At 40.2% G+C, this 15,894-nt stretch overlaps 1 protein-coding gene across 1 annotated transcript in view; it reads left to right on the top strand.

Moving 5' to 3' along the window:
- Positions 1–206: 206 nt before the first annotated feature.
- Positions 207–15,894, top strand: part of CEP41 (centrosomal protein 41) — a 42,341-nt gene continuing 26,653 nt past the window's right edge. Inside the window, exons 1-3 of the mRNA XM_023528952.1 lie at positions 207–485; positions 10,674–10,913; positions 11,835–11,898. Of these exons, the coding sequence (XP_023384720.1) occupies positions 10,857–10,913; positions 11,835–11,898 (121 nt within the window). The 5' untranslated portion in view covers positions 207–485; positions 10,674–10,856. The remainder of the gene's footprint in view (positions 486–10,673; positions 10,914–11,834; positions 11,899–15,894) is intronic.

Here is a 15,894-nt window from a genome sequence, read left to right as displayed (position 1 = left end):
GGTGGTGGGGGTGTGAGCGTGTGTGTGCCCTGTGCCGCATTTGTTTTTCCACATTTGCCAGAAACACTTGTTTCTTCTCCCCCGGCTCTCCAGCCCCTCCCCCTCTCGGGCTCTGCGCAGCCACCCACGCGCAGGCGCCAGCCTGCCCCTCCCCCGCGCCCCTCTTCCCGCGCGAACGCTGGAGCGGGCTGGGCCCAGCCAGAGCACAAAAGACCTCGCTAGCCGGCGTCCCGCGTTGCCCTTGGCAACCATTCAACGGCGGCTAGCTCTCCCTTGACCCTGCGAAGAGATAGTAAGCTGGGCCTCCATTGGCTGGCCTGGGAAGGCAAGCCAATCGGAGAAGAGGTTGTAGGGAGGTGGCTGAGCGAGGTTGCGAGGTTGTAGGAGTAGGAAGCTAGGGTTAGAGGTAACTGGTGAGGCTAGAACCCCGAGCGTGGTCGGTTGGAGCAAATATGTCTGTCCGGAGGCACATTGGGAATCCTGAGGTGAGGGCCAGGTCCGGATCGGAGAGGCGGAGGGGGGTGGGAGCACCGGAAAAGGCTCCACGTGGGCAGGGAAGAGCAGCCGGCGACTTCCGCCGCCCGGAAGGCGGGAAGCGGCCGGCGTGAGGAGGGGTCTGAGACCCGAGGGAGGCGGGGCGGGTCTAGGGGACGCGGAGCCTAGTCAGTTATTATATAGGGAGAGGCCACCATCCTGCACATGCTAACTGTAGTGTCGCCAAGAGGTGCAAAGTGCGTAAAGACACAGCCCCTTCCCTCAAAGGGCTTACATTCTAGGAGAGGCAGTTACAAAACATAAGTAACATCCGAATGAAGCCCCAGAACATTAAAGGAACAAAAGCAAAAGGAGCCATCACTTCTGACTGTGGGGATACAGAAAGAGCAGGAATAAGCAGACCAAGCCATTTGGAAAGGACGCAAAATGTGGCATTAGTTTTACCCCATCCCTATAGGACTTTTTACTTTCTTGTGTTTTTCACCCCTAGTGCACTGCTGCATTTGTGGTCATTTAATTTCAACCAATGTTTATTGGACTGTCACCTGGAAGCAGATGCTAAAAATACACAATAAGCCAAGGCCTTTGTCTATTAATAAGTTTAGTCTAGTGAGGGAGACTTGCAAACAATTTGAGTACAGTGTGGTTGGGGAACAAGATATTACGAGAGCACAGAGGAAAGATAGCACCGAAATGACAAGGTTATTAGGGGAAGAAGCACCTCCAGATAGAACAGCATGAGTGGAGTTGAAAGAGATGTGAAACGTGGGAGTGGACGGTTCCCTGGAGAGAGGCAGGAGTAAAGTCTGGAAGGGCCTTATGTCCTTTGCTAAATTTCTTGGCCTTAATATTGAACAGGAGTTGCAGATCGTTTCATCTCATGATGGATAACTATGAACTATGTTGAGAAAGTTGCGAGGGTGAGTTTAAGCTCTTTAGGAGAGTACCATAGAGGTGGGGAATGTAGGTGTGGAGGGTGGCAGTTTGGCTGCTGCATATTTGTCTTGTCCGCTGCTCAGAGTTCGAGAAGCTTTTGAGTTTGAAATAAAGGTTGACATGGTCAGATTTGTATTTTAGACAGATGGCTGAGACCCATCGTGGAGAATGGATTTGAGAAGTCCAAGACTGGGGAGAAGGAAATTGGTTGGGTGGTTATGGTAAAGACCTAAAGTAAGGCCACAGAATGAGGGACAGAATTGAGAAATATTTAGAAAGTATCATCAAGACTTCAAGATTAGCTTTGAGAAATGAGAGAGAGATGGATGGCTTACGTTCCCAGCTTAGGCTACTCGTTGATGTGATGCCATGCTAATGGGTTCAGGAGAATGGGTGAAAGCAAAAGATTGTAGGGGTAGAGGAGCAGGGATGCCCTATGTGAATGTAGATTTGTGTCCTAGTTAAAGCTGTTCAGCTTACTCTCTTGTTTTAGTGAAGCACAATTTCCAGTAGTTTCTTGAGAAAGTGCATAAGAAATAAGTTTTTTGTTTTTTTTTTTTAAATTTATGTCTAAAACATTAGACGTGTTTAAAAATGTTATTACTTTGCCTTCACATATATTTGCCTGAGAGTTTGACTGAATATAGAATTCTTGGTTGGAAATCATCAACATTTTGAAAACATTGCATTGTGGTCCTCTAGCATCCACTATTGCATGGAGAAGTCCAAAACCATTCTGTTCCTTTGTATGTGACTTGAGTTTTTGAAGCTTGTAGAATCTTCTCTTTGTTCTTAGTGTTAGGATGTTTCACAAAGATACCCCTTACTCTGAGTCTATCACTTGTTTTGGTGAGTACCAGAAACTTATGTCTTTCTGTTACCTGTAAAATTTTCTTAAATTATTTTGTTGACTTTCTCCCATTTTCTCCATCCTCTCTTTCTTAATTCATTATTATGATGTTGCTTGTCTATGACTGGTTCTCTAATTTTCTTAAATTTTATCTTCTGTTTTCCACTTCTTTTTCTTTTTGTTCTCTTTGGGAGATTTGTTTAACTTTATCTTCCAATCCTTCTATTGAGTTATTAATTTCTGCCACCATGTTTTTCATTCCAAAGAACTCTGTTTTAGACTCCGATGTCATTTTTAAAAACTTTTATTTTGAAATAAATATAGATTCACAGGAATTTGCAAAAAATCATGCAGCACCACTCCCATGTGTCCTTCGCCTGATTTCCTCTAATGATCATCTTCTGTATAAGTATAGTACAATATCAAAACTAGAAAATTGGTGTTTGTGCAATATGTGTATAGTTCTAGGCCTTTTTATCATGTGTAGATTTAATATAATCAAGATTTGCACGTGTAGATTTGCAATTAAGATACAGAACTATTCATCGCTACAATATCTCTCTCATACTACTGTTTCCTAGTTGCATCCACTTTCCTTCCCCTCATTATCCTAACCCCTGGCAACCACTAATGTATTCTTCATTTCTGTCATTTTGTCATTTTGAGAATGTTACATAAATGGAATCATGCAGTATGTGACCTTTTGAGATTGGTTTTTTCTCACTTAGAATAATGTCCTTGAGACACATCCAAGTTGTTGCCTGTAGCAACAGTTCATTCCTTTTTATGCTGATTAGTATTCTGTGGTATGGATGTATAACAGTTTATTTAACCATTCAGCTATTGTAGAATATTTTGGTTGCTTTCAGTTTAGGACTATTCCAAATAAAGATGTGAAGTTTTGGGCACAATTCTTTGTGTGAAGTTAATTTTCATTTCTCTGGGATAGATGCCTAAGAGTACAGTTGCCGGGTTCCATGGTAAGCTTACCTTTAGTTTTTTTTTTAAATAATTTGAGTATATACAACAGTGGTATACCATATAGCCTAGATATTTAGTAGGTTCTATCACCTAGGTTTGTGTGGGTGTACTCTATGATGTTTACACAATGGGGAAATCGCCTAATGATGCAATTCTCAGAATGTATTCCCATTGTTAAGTAGAGCATAATTGTATAAGGTTTTGTGTGGATGTGTGCTTTCATTTCTCTAATAATAGGTTTTTTAAAATATTTTTCCTCACATTGCCCGTTTCCTCTATATTTCTATTTTTCTTTTTGTTTTGTTGGAGATGTTTGTATTAATAAGCTGCCATAACAAAATACCACAGACTGGGTGGCTTGAACAACACAAATTTATTTCTCATAGTTTTGGAGGCTGAGAAGTTCAAGTTCAAAGTGCTGGCCAATTTGGTGTCTGGTGAGAGCTCTTTCCTGGCTTGCAGATGGCTGCCTTCTCACTGTGTGCTCACGTGACCTCTTCTTTCTGTATGCATGAGTGGAAAAGGAGCAAGCTCTTTAGTGTCTGTTTTTATAAGGACACTAATCGTATGGGATTTGTCCCCCACCCGTATGACTTCATTTAACTTTAATTACCTCCTGAAGACCCTTGTCCAAATACATTTCCTTTGGGAATTAGGGCTTCGACACATGAATTTTGGAGGATACAATTCAGTCTGTAGCAATGTTCTCAGAGTTCTTTCAATCCTGAAATGTTAATTGATATTTTTGAGTAGGAGACTTAAAAATGTGATTGGGGTCTCTCTATTTCAGAGGGGCTTGCTAATGATGAGCTTAATTACAGGAAGATCTCACTGGACCATGATTTGGGGACTCCTTCTCCCAAATCTGTACCTTCAGCTCTTTCCTCTCTTGCTGGTTATTTTTTCTCGGAGAACCCCACTCCTGAGAGTAAAAGCCTGGTTGAATTCCTGGAGGAGTTAGGGCTAGAGACTGTATCTCAACATTAGTATGCATCATTTACTTAATACCCCAATTTTCAGTAATGATATCTCCACCTTGCCCTGTGTCTGGAGACCTCCCAGTCCAGAAACCCTTTCTAGGGAACAAATCTGTAGATACCTGCCATGGCGGGGAAGAGACAGTCACTCCATGGCACAGAGGGGAGAAGGTTTTGGATATCCAGTTGCTTCTCAATCAGCCTTCAACCAATCTTCCATATTTCAGTTACTCCTTTTATTTCCTTCTTTGGGAACTGGGGCTGTCAGTTCCTAAGCCTTTAAGAATTGTTCTTGGCTTTCCCTTTGATTTTCTTGAGTCCATTAAGTCATTTTCACTTTGTTGGTATGCTCTCTAGATTTCAGAAATCTATTGCTATCACTTCTCCTACTCTTCTGTCTTATCCTTTCACTGGGGTTTTACAGAGCTTTTGGAAAGAAGTGAAATTAGATGCACTTGTTCAGTATGTCGCCTTCACCCAGTATCATGATTTGTAATTATTTTATTTGCGTGTTTGTTTCCGGCACACTTACAGGAACATAAGATAGGGTCTTATCTGCATTATCCCACTGCCTGAGACACAATTAAATATCTGTTGAATGACTAAAAGGATATATGCCTGAGCTGGAGAAGTCAAGGCCGATGTTCACTATTTGGAAATCAGCAGCATATAAATGCAATTAAACCAAATGTTTGGCCCACAGTGAAACTATAGACTGAGAAGATGGAATCCTGGGGAACACAGTATTTAAGTGGCTGACAAAGGAATGATCCATGTGTCATTGAAGAATCAGGGGAGAGAGATATCACTGAAGTCAAAGGAGTGGAAACTGAAGAAGGCGGGGGCTATATAACAGTGTCATATAGTACAGAAAGGGCAAGGAAGTTAAAGACTGATAAGTGGCCATTATACTTGGCAATTAGGGGATCTCTGATGTTGACTAGCTGCTACAAGAACCATGACAGAATGATGGGGACAGTAGCCATACTGTAATGGATTAAGGAGTTAGGTGTTTGTTTTTTCTCCCCCAAGGAGCTTAGCTAGAAAGGAAAAAGGTATGGAGGATATTCCAACTATATATTGATTTGTCATGAATCATCTCCATATTTCGTGACTTAAAACAATCATCATTTTATTATCTCATGGTTCTGAAAAATTGACTAGACTCAGCTGGGCAGTTCTCGGTTGGGATCGTTCATGTGGTTTTGCAGACAGACAGAATCTGGGGCTAGAATTATCTTGAAGGCTTCTTCATTCATATGTCTAGCAGTCGATGCAGCCTGTTGGCTGGGATCTCCTTAGCTGGGGCCGGCAGCCATAGCACCTGCAAATGGCCTTGTTCGTGTGACTCGAACTTTCTTCACAGCATGGTGACGAGAACAAGTGTCCCAAGAGGACCAGGTGGAAGCCATATTGCCTTTTATGATCTAGCCTCAGTAGTCATATCATATCACTTCCATCCAGATTCAAGGGGAGGAAGCATAAGTCCCGCCCCTCTGTGGGAGGAGTGTCAGCATCACAGTGTAAGTGGAATGGGACGTTCTGTTGTGGCCATTTTGAAAAATACAGTAGGCCACAGGTGGTAGCTGTGGGCAAAATAGAGGCTGCTGTATGTGTGAGCATGGGTCATGGTGATTGAGATCAGTAGACTGACCAGATAAAACTCCCATTTTAAAAGCATTCTTTTTAAGGCCTGTTTTAAATGTGAGATTGCCTTAAATGAGTCTGTTTTTAAAATTGATATCTACTCCCTTCATTTAATGGACTTAATGTTTACAGAGGAGATAAGTAGAGAAATTCTGAACAAAATGTATAAGGTAGTTTTTAAAATCCTTTAAATGTAAATATTACATTTGTTGCTATTGAAATCTAACAACCTATTAGAATAACAGTTCCATTTTAAGAGTTGGGAAGTAAGAAAAGTTCATTCATTTATTTATTTTATTTTATTTTATTTTTTTAATGATTCGTGATTCAGACGATCTCATTTTTTTGGTGATTTTCTTTCAGAAAAATCCCATTGTTGACTTCTCATTCTTCTCCCTTCTCCAACATCCATGTATTCACAAAGCCCACTCTTACTTTGTATATGTTAGTAACCTGCCAAAATACTCTTGATTGTGGCCTCAGAGCTCAGTACTTTTAATGTCTTCTCTTGTCTTCAGGGCCTTGTTCAGATACTTAGTCTCCATTTAGGGTTCCCTTCTTGGAGTCTACTTATCCATGTCCAACCTTACACCACAGGATTCCATATACCTGTGGTTCTTAACCATTCGGGGGTTATAAACTTATTTGAAATTTGGCGAAAGCCAAGGACCCTTTCCCCAGAAAAATGCACAGACACTCAAAAATTTGCATATACTTTCATAGGACTCATGGACCTCCTAAAAGCCATCGGTGAACCCCATATTCAGAACCCCTGCTAGAATGAGGCTGTACAGTACAGTGTGTGAGAGTTCAAGCTCTAGAGCCAGACGACCCAGTTTAAATCCAGGTCCACTACTCTTACCAGCTGAGGAGCCTCACGATCCACTGCACCTCTATGCCTCTGTTTCCTAATATGTAAGATGAGGATAATAATATTTACCTCCCAAGCAGTGATGAGGATTAAATGAGATAATGGAGGTAAAATGCTTAGGGAGTGCCTGACAACAGTTAAGTGCTCAAAAAATGCTAGCAGCAATTACCTTTATTATTGTTGCTGTTCTTGGACGTTCTCCAGCAAATTTGCTATTCTTTACACGTGCTTTTAAAGAGGCTTTGCTAGTAAAATTTTCTCCACATGGAATGCTTTTTCCATCCTTTTCCCCCATCCTTTTATCTAGAGAAGGTCAACCGTTAAAACACAGTTCCGTTGCCATTTCCACGAATTCGCCCTTATCACGCCCAGTGTGTGAGCTATCTCTTTATTTGACTTTCTTAGAGCCCTTGACATCTGTACTGCTCACCTAGCACTAGCATGCACACTGCATGTTGCTCAGGTCTCAAAACCATCTTCATCCATTTGGCAGTCCTTACTGCTCTCACAATGTAGCAGGTAAAAAGATCTACAAGGTAGAGCCCCTGTCCCAAGTACAAGAAGTGAGAAGTGTGCATGGTACAAAGTGCTGTGACAGTCCAGGCAGGGAAGAGATTTCCCTCTGACTGGGGCCTTCAGAGGGGTCTGCCAGGCAAATGTGTTTGTGCTGGGTCTTGAAAGCTGAGTAGAAGTAGCTAGGATGGGGTGGGTAGTCAGGGCACTATCTTTTGGCCCTCTTTAAGGTATGAGCTCTCAAAGGCATTTTTGATTGCCCTCAAAAGAGCCTGTAATAAAGAGCCACAAACATCAACTTCTCTCTTCTCCCGATGAACTTCATCACAATCACCTTTCTAAATTCTTTATCTTTAGTATATCCAAAGCTGACGCTGGCACCTGAGCTCTGAACCTCATCTTTTCCCAGTCCGTTTTCATACCTTCCTGTCTCATTTTCATCCTCTCTTATTTAGCCCATTAGCCTTTAAACATCCTCAAATCTCTCCTTTCTTCTAAAAACAACAAAAACTATTCCTTAGCAACTCTCAAGGGGGGAAAAAAAGACCATCTGGCTACTATCCTCTTCTTTCCCTCCTCCCCCCTCGTATACTCAACCTGCTGTTTTTGCTTCTGCTCCTGTCAGTTTACTGTAACCACATCCACCACGGTCATCAACAATGTCCTGGTTTACTCAATCTAAATTTACTTTTCTGTTATTCTCTTACTTGACTTGCATTCTCGTTTGCTTGTTCATATTTGCTCTCTTGTTCACTGACTTGACAGTACCCATCACTGTTGACCGTTCCCTTCTACCTGAAACTCTAATTTTCATGACCCACTTCTGGCTTCTTGTGAGTCTCATCCACAGTGCTTTTCTCCACCTGACCTTAAATGGTGGTGTTTTGTTTGTTTTTTCTCAGTCTACACACTCTCCAACGGTGATTTTGTCCATGCCCATGGCTTCCCCTTCTGCCTATAGGCAGACCACCCCAACTCTTCTGTTTTCTAGCCTTGATCTCCAGGCCCAAATAGCCAGCTCACCTCTTCCGTTTTGGATAACTCAGATGGCTCATCCTCAACACATCCCAAACAGAACACATCACGTTTTCAATATATGCTTCCTTAAGTCCCTTTTTGGGGAAACGGTATCACTGTCCTCCTCCTGTTATGCCAGTCAGTTTTAAATCACACTGATTTTACATCTTCACATTTCTTGAAACTGCCTCTTCCTCCTCAACTGTACTGCTACTTCCTTAGGACCACAGATCCTCTTAGCACAACCGCCTCTTAACTGATCTTTGTGCCTTTATTCTTGACTGTGATCCTATCAGTTCTCCAGAGTGCTGCCAGAGTGATCCCTCTGAAATGGAAATGTAAGCCCAGCACTCCTCCTCAGACTGTCTTCAGTGACTCCCCGTCATCTGCGCTAGGGCTTCTCAACTTCAGATACTGACTTTATAGATCAACTTATTCTTTGTTGTGGGGACTTTCCTATCCTTGGAGGATGTTTAGCAGCATCCTTGGCCTATCACCCAGTTCTGACAATCCAAAATGTCTCCAGGCATTGACAGTTTTCCCGGGGGGTGAGGGAGGAGGAAAATTACCCTATTTCAGAACCAGGATAAAATACAGGTTTGTTAGCATGGATCCAACACCCGTTATGACCTACCCGTCTGCCTCGCCTCTCCAACCTCATTTGACTCCTGATGGCCCCCTGTGCTCCAGGTCTACCAGTTCCCTGGAACCCTGTAGCTCTCACACACTACTCCTTGAGCTTGACTAACTCCCTCAGATTTCAGTTTATAAACCACTACCCCACACCCTGAAACGGTTCTTAACTCTTGGTGTGGATTAGGGGCTAATCTTACATGCTCCTGTTGTAATCTTACATGCCCTCTGCTTCCCACTCCTTGTGCATCATGCAGTGTGGCATCCGTTTGTTTACTTGTCTTTCTTCCCACCATTAGTGAGAACTGGGTGGCTAGGACTGTGTTTTTTTCTCTCTGCCCTCAGCACAGTGGCTAACTCCTAGTGGGCACCTAGTAAATGTCGACTGAATGGTGCTCAGTAAGGCTTTGCTGAACGAACAGTCCCATTTGGAACAGCTGCTCTCTCAGCTCTTTCACTTTCCACCATTCCATCCTGTTTATGTAATTGAAAAAAAGCCAGTTGGTCAGTAGGTCAAGAAACAATCATCCCGAAAGCCAGAATTTCAAGGAAAAAAGTATGGCAGTTCCATAAAATCTGTGGTACTTTGCCTAGAGTGGAGCACAAATAGTTTTATGTTGTGGTTGGTACTAGAAAGTCAGGAACAAGAAGTTGGACCAAAATGGGAAAATGAGAAAGAAATACTGCATTTTTCTACCGCAGCATATGGATTTCTCATTAGTCTATGTAAGGGAAAACCGGGGGCGGGAAGGGCTCAGTGACTGCAGCTGTCCACACTCCCCCCATCATTCTACTGCCACCACACCTGGTCCCCGGAGACACCCTCACTTCTTAGCTATGTTGGCTTAGGTATGGACAAATCCCCCTGATTCAGCAGAGACTAGCCTGGAATTTTTCAGAAGAAGCTTTGCTAGGAAACTAGTGGGAAAAACAAAACAAAAGTAAAAACAGGAAATAGCATATAGAAATTACAAAAATACAGAGTGAAAAAGGAAAAGAGGGAAAATTCTTTGCCTAATTTAACTATATCCTTGTATTAGCTTTTCTTGACACAATTTACCAGGCACATGGTTTTCCTGGGTTCTTTTGTTTGCTTTTTTGGTTTTTTTGTATGGTTGGTTTTTTTTTTTTTTTTCCTTTTGCCATGATATTGCCTTCTGGGGAAACTTGTCCTAAAGTCCTCCTTTTTAGTCTTTCAGTATTTTCCTTCTCTCACTTAAGAGTCTTCTCCATCTTCGTCTAGGAAGGAGTTGGAATTGGCATTAGAGTCACTTTCTCTTCTAGACAGCAGGTTGCTGCTCAGATGGAGAAACCTTTCTCTAAATAAGAGCTTGAGTTCCACAGACACATCTGAAGACCAGTGCTTAGCATCCACAACGAAGGTTTTACTTGCCTGGGGTGAAATGAAAAACACAGGCTATGTCAATGAGTTTTTTAATAACACAAAAGGACTGACCTTTTTATTCCAAGATTTTTTTTTTCTTTCTTACTTTTTAGATATTAAAAGAGCAGATGGTAGTTGTAAGTAATTAACTACGTGCTGTAGTTACGTATGTTTTCAAGGGCAAGCGATACAGGTTTTAAAGTTTGATGTTCTCTTCTAAGGAACCATTAGATAGCTGATAGCTGTTGTACTGCAGTCTTCATTCTAGATATTGATTGATTGATGGATTGAATATCAATAAATGTACCTACTATGTACTAGGTTCTGGGTGAATACAAATTTGAGTAAGTTATTGTCCCTGCCTTCAAGGAAATCCTAGGATAGAGAAGAAGGTCGAGATGTAAACGGTGGCGCAGGGTATCCATGTTCTGGGAGCCAGGGAGAGGAAACTGCTCAATTCCGCCTGGGACAGCTTAGAGGAAGTGAAGTTTTCTCCAAGGACAAGTTGGGAAGAGGAATTCTAGGCAGACTTTGCTAAGACTGGAGACCTGAATGAATGTGGCACGCTTGGGAGCATGTGGGCAAGTGGCAGAAGATGAAGCTGGAAAGGTATTACCCGGTTTTAATTTCATATTCCACAGCTACCTATGACTGAACATATGGTTTTCATATTTGTAGGCCAGAAAAACCCCTGAGCAAGAAAGCTATATTTTATAATGTCTTTATTCATTAGTCTCCCTTCACTTAATGACTTTTGAAAATGCCACTGAAATTAATAATGGGAAATGTCTTGTGCTTAGATTTAGAGTTCACTACCAGAGAATAGGACAAGAGAGATCCAACATAGGCATTTTTGCTGACTGTAAACTTACCCTGAGCCCATGATGTGCCCCAGCTGTCCCGAGAGCAGATGCCATCATAGTGACATCTGTGGAGCCTCAGACTCCAGGCCACTAGCAGGAGAGGCCTGCCAAACTGGGTCCTGGCCTGACAACATCTGGACACGATGCTCAGGTCTGGATCTGCATGCCACTTTTTAGGGGAGATGTAGATAAAATCTAGAGGGTGTCCAGAGGAGACAGCCTACAAACCATCATGCAGAGAGTGAAATGTAAAAGGACAAGATTGCTGCCTTCGGTTATTTTAACTGATTTTTCGAGGCAGAGTAGGGTGGCTCATTCAGGGCTGCAACAATGGACTGGATGGAAATTAGGGGGAGACCAATGTGGGCTCAGTGTCAGAAATAATTTTTAAGAACTTTTCTCTAAGTCCTTATTTTACATAGTGCTATGAGATTATTTTGACAAAATATGAGAATGTTTTGACAGAAACAAGATAACCATCTTTACCTGTGGTCTTGCTGTTGTGAAGTCTTATTTTGAGGAGACAGTTGGACCTCTAGAGCTCCTTCCATCTTTAAATTCGACAAAATTTTAGCATTTGTTCTATTTTTTAAGTATCTGATTCTTCCCCCTTTGCCGCTTTTATCCTTACATTAACCCAATTAATTGTGAATTTTCTTATTTTTAGTATCTGACCAAAAGGATACCACAAAACCCAAAGTATCAGCATGTCAAGTCGAGACTGGACACTGGTGAGTAAAGATTAGAAAATTAAAACTTCTTTTTTATCCAACAGCTAATTATCGACAAGAAGCAGCATGTCATGCGTGGTATAAATCACAACTGAAAGTTTCTTTCTGTCTTGTCTGATGTCTTTCTGGGCACAGGACTTATCTTTGAAAGCTGTTTTTTGGATTATCAGTAGAAATTCACATAATTTAGCTTATTAGAAATTGAGAAATTGATGAAAACATTGTTCAGTGAGTTGCAATGCTGAGGCTAGTAAAAATCAGGAGGTCAATGTCTATTTTGGGACACCTAAAATAGATTCTACCTGTGCACATTTGTTCAATTCAGTATTTGCAGAGAGTCAACTACATGCAAAATTATTGCCTATGGGACATAGAAAGATGAGTGTGAATCGTGATTTTTGCAATCAAAGTGCTTAGATTCAAGTGGAGGCAGGCAGAGTTGAATGAGTAACTGAAATTCCAGACAAAATTAAATTAGTGCTGCAATTCAGGTAAAATGAAATTTAAGAGTGCATTTCTGCTTATTTCCATGCTGTTAATGTTTTTCAGTGCTGTGATGAATCCCACTCCCCAGGCCCCTAGTGGATCTGCAGCCTTGTGAGATTCGGGTTGTTTATTTGTTTAGTTTTTTTTTTTCAAACTTTTAAAGCCTGCTGTGGAAAATTCATACTGTTAAGATGGTTTCACTAGCAGATTGGGGTACTAAGTACTCCACCGGTAACCTTCAAGACAACCGATAAAATAAACTGGGATGTTGACTTTGTTTAAATCTCATTCATTTTGTCATTTTCTTTCTCCTGTCTCCTTCAAAATCATTATCTTCCATTACCATGTTTCCTCATATAAAATAGACTTAAATGTTTTAAATGAACCACAGTCGAAGATACTATTTCTGGGGACTTTTCTTTCAAACATTTCCGTGCAGTACAGATATTTCCTTGCAAATATCCTGTTTGATGGGAGGTAAAAAAAAAATACATATATCTGTTTTTGAGAAAGAGGAAATTGTGGCACACAGATTATGTGATTTACATGAAGTTCAGTGCGGAAGGTAGAACTGGGATTTGTAAGCAGGATGAGGAAGTTGACGTTGGAGACCTGGGGCAAGTCCTTTGTACTGCATCTTAGTATTTCCCCAGCTTCATCTACCACAAGCGCCTTCAGCTCCTCCATCTCTACTCGTCTGCCCCTTACTTGCAATTGTGACCCATCCTTCTGGAATAAGCTATTCTGCGAAGGAAGCTATTTGGTTAAAAATGCCATTTTTTCTCTGAGGGTTCCAGATAATGTTTTCAAGACTGCTATAAAGGAATTGCATTTCTTTTGGAACTTTCTTAAAATTAAAAATTTTAAGAGCCGAAGGTTTTTTTTGGTTTTGTTTTTGTGTTTTTTTAATATATAGATGTGTCTATATCTTCATATGTTTTTTTCTCCTGGATATTGAAATGGGATTTGCAAATGAATACCCATTTCATTCTCTTCAGTTTCTCAGTTCGTAACCAAAATTTGACTCAGTAATGGTACCTGAAATTAATTACAGTTTTTTTCAATTGAGATAATTATATCTGCTTTTTATAATACATAATAATTACCTAAATCCTTTTATATCCTAAGAGTTTTAAACTAGTGTTTTTGCTAATTGAACTTTTTATTTTGAGGTCATTGTAGCTTTATGTAGACTTGTAAGAAATAATACAGAGAAATTCTATGAACCCTTTACCCAGTTTCCTACGGTAACATTTTGCAAAACTATACTGCGAAGTCACAACCAGGATGTTGATACATACAGCCTAGATACAGAACATTTCCATCACCCCCGAGGATCCCTTATGTTGTCTTTTTAAAACCACATCTGCTTTCCACTCTCACCCCTTCCTTAACCCCTGGCAACCACTAATCTCTGCTCCATTTGTATAATTTTGTCATTTCACAAATGCTGTACAAATGGAATCATACAGTATGCAACTTTTTGGATTGGCTTTTTCGCTCAGCATAATTCTCTGGAAATCGTCCAGGTTGTTGCATGTATTAGTAGTTTTTTGTTTGTTTTTTGTTGTTGTTACTGAATTGTATTCCATGGTATACTACAGTATAACCACTTGCCTGTTGAAGGGCATCTGGATTGTTTCTCCTTTTTGACTATTATAAGTAAAGGTGCTGTAAGCATTTGTGTACAGACTTTTGTATGAATATAAGTCTTTATTTCTCTGGGACAACTGCCCAGAAGTGCAATTGCTGGGTCGTATGGTAGTTGCATTTGTATTTGCTTAAGAAACTGCCAAACCGTTTTCCAGAATGGGTGGACCATTTTATGTTCCCACCAGCAGTGTATAAGTGATACAGTTTCTCCACATCCTCACTAGCATTTGGTGGTCACCATTTTTTATTTTAGCCATTCTGGATATGTAGTCGCATATCATTGCGGTTGTGATTTGCATTTCCCTAATAGCTAAGGATGTTAAACATCTATTTGTGTGCTGTTTTGCCACTGTATCTCTTCTTCAAAGTGTCTGTTCATGTTTTTTGCCTATGTTCTAATTGTATTGTGTTTTTTAATTGTTGGGTTTTGAGTATTCCTTATGGAGACATGGTTTGTAAATATTTTCTCCCCGTCTGTAGCCTGTCTTTTTATCCTCCTAACAGAGTCTTTCAAAAATCAAAAGTTTTTAATTTTGGTGAAGTCCAGTCTCTATCAGTGTTTTCTTTTATGGATCAGGCTTTTTTTGTCAAGTCTAAGAACTCTTTGCCTAGCCTAGATCCCAAGATTTTCTATCATGCTTTTTTCTAAAAGTTTTATAGTTGTAGGTTTTACATTTAAGGCCATGATATGTTTTGAGGTTATTTCTGTATGAGATGTGTGACTTAAATCAAGATTAACGTTTTGCTTATGGATGTTCAGTTGCTTTAGCACCATCTCTTTAAAAAAGGTTATCTTTCTTCCATTGAATTACATGTTCACCTTTGTCAAAAAAACAGTTGGGTATATTTATGTGGTTCTATTTCTGAGTTCTCTATTCTGTTCCATTGATCTATGTGTCTATCCCTCTGCCAGTACTACCCAGTCTTAAGTTCGGTACTTAAAATTGGTTAAACCAATAACTTCCACTTTACTTTTCTTTATAAAAGTATTATAGCTAGTCTAATTCCTTTGCCTTTCCACGTAACTTTTAGAATAATCTTATTTGCATTTACAAAAAAATATTGCTATGATTTTGGTAAGAGTTGCTTTAAACCTGTCTATTCATTTGAGGAGAATTGACATCTTACTATGTTGAGTCTTCCAATCCATTAACATATTGTCTCTCCATTTATTTAGATCTTCGGTTTCTTTCATCAGCATTTTATAGTTTTCATCATATAAGTCCTGTATGTGTTTTGTTAGATTTATACCTAAGTATTTCATTCTTTGAGCAATTGTAAATGATACTGTATTTTTAATTTTGGTGTCCAGGTGTTCGTTGCTAGTATATGGAAATACAGCTTGTTTATCTCGTATCCTGGGACCTTGCTGAACTCACTTATTGGGTTCAGGAGGAGTTTCTTGTTTTGTAGCTTCCTTGAGCTTTTCTATGTAGATAAGAGTGTCATCTACAAAAAGAAACAGTTTTATGTCTTCCTTTCCAGTCTGTATGCTTTTTATTTCCTTTCGTTGCCTTATTGTACTGGCTAGAACTCAAGAACTATGTCAAATAAAAGTGGTGAGAGCGAACATTCTTGTCTTTTTCCCAGGCCTAGGGGGAAGGTGTTCGGTCTTTCATCATTAAGTATGATGTGAGCTCTATCAGGTTGAGGAAGTTTCTTCCTGCAGATGTTTTTCTGAGAGTTTCTATAATGAGTGACTTGAATTTTATTAAATGCTTTTACTGCATCAGTTAATATAATCATATGACTTTTTTTCTTTAACTTGTTAACAGAGTGGATTTTTAAATAATTTTACTAGTTTTATATCCATGAAATAAACCTCACTTAGTCACGATGTATATAATTCTTGTTATA

The sequence above is a fragment of the Pteropus vampyrus genome, unplaced genomic scaffold (genome assembly GCF_000151845.1).
Source record: "Pteropus vampyrus isolate Shadow unplaced genomic scaffold, Pvam_2.0 Scaffold33, whole genome shotgun sequence".
In the NCBI taxonomy this organism is placed as follows: Eukaryota; Metazoa; Chordata; class Mammalia; order Chiroptera; family Pteropodidae; genus Pteropus; species Pteropus vampyrus.
Note: the sequence above shows the minus strand (reverse complement) of the source record. Positions and strands in the feature narration are given on the sequence as shown.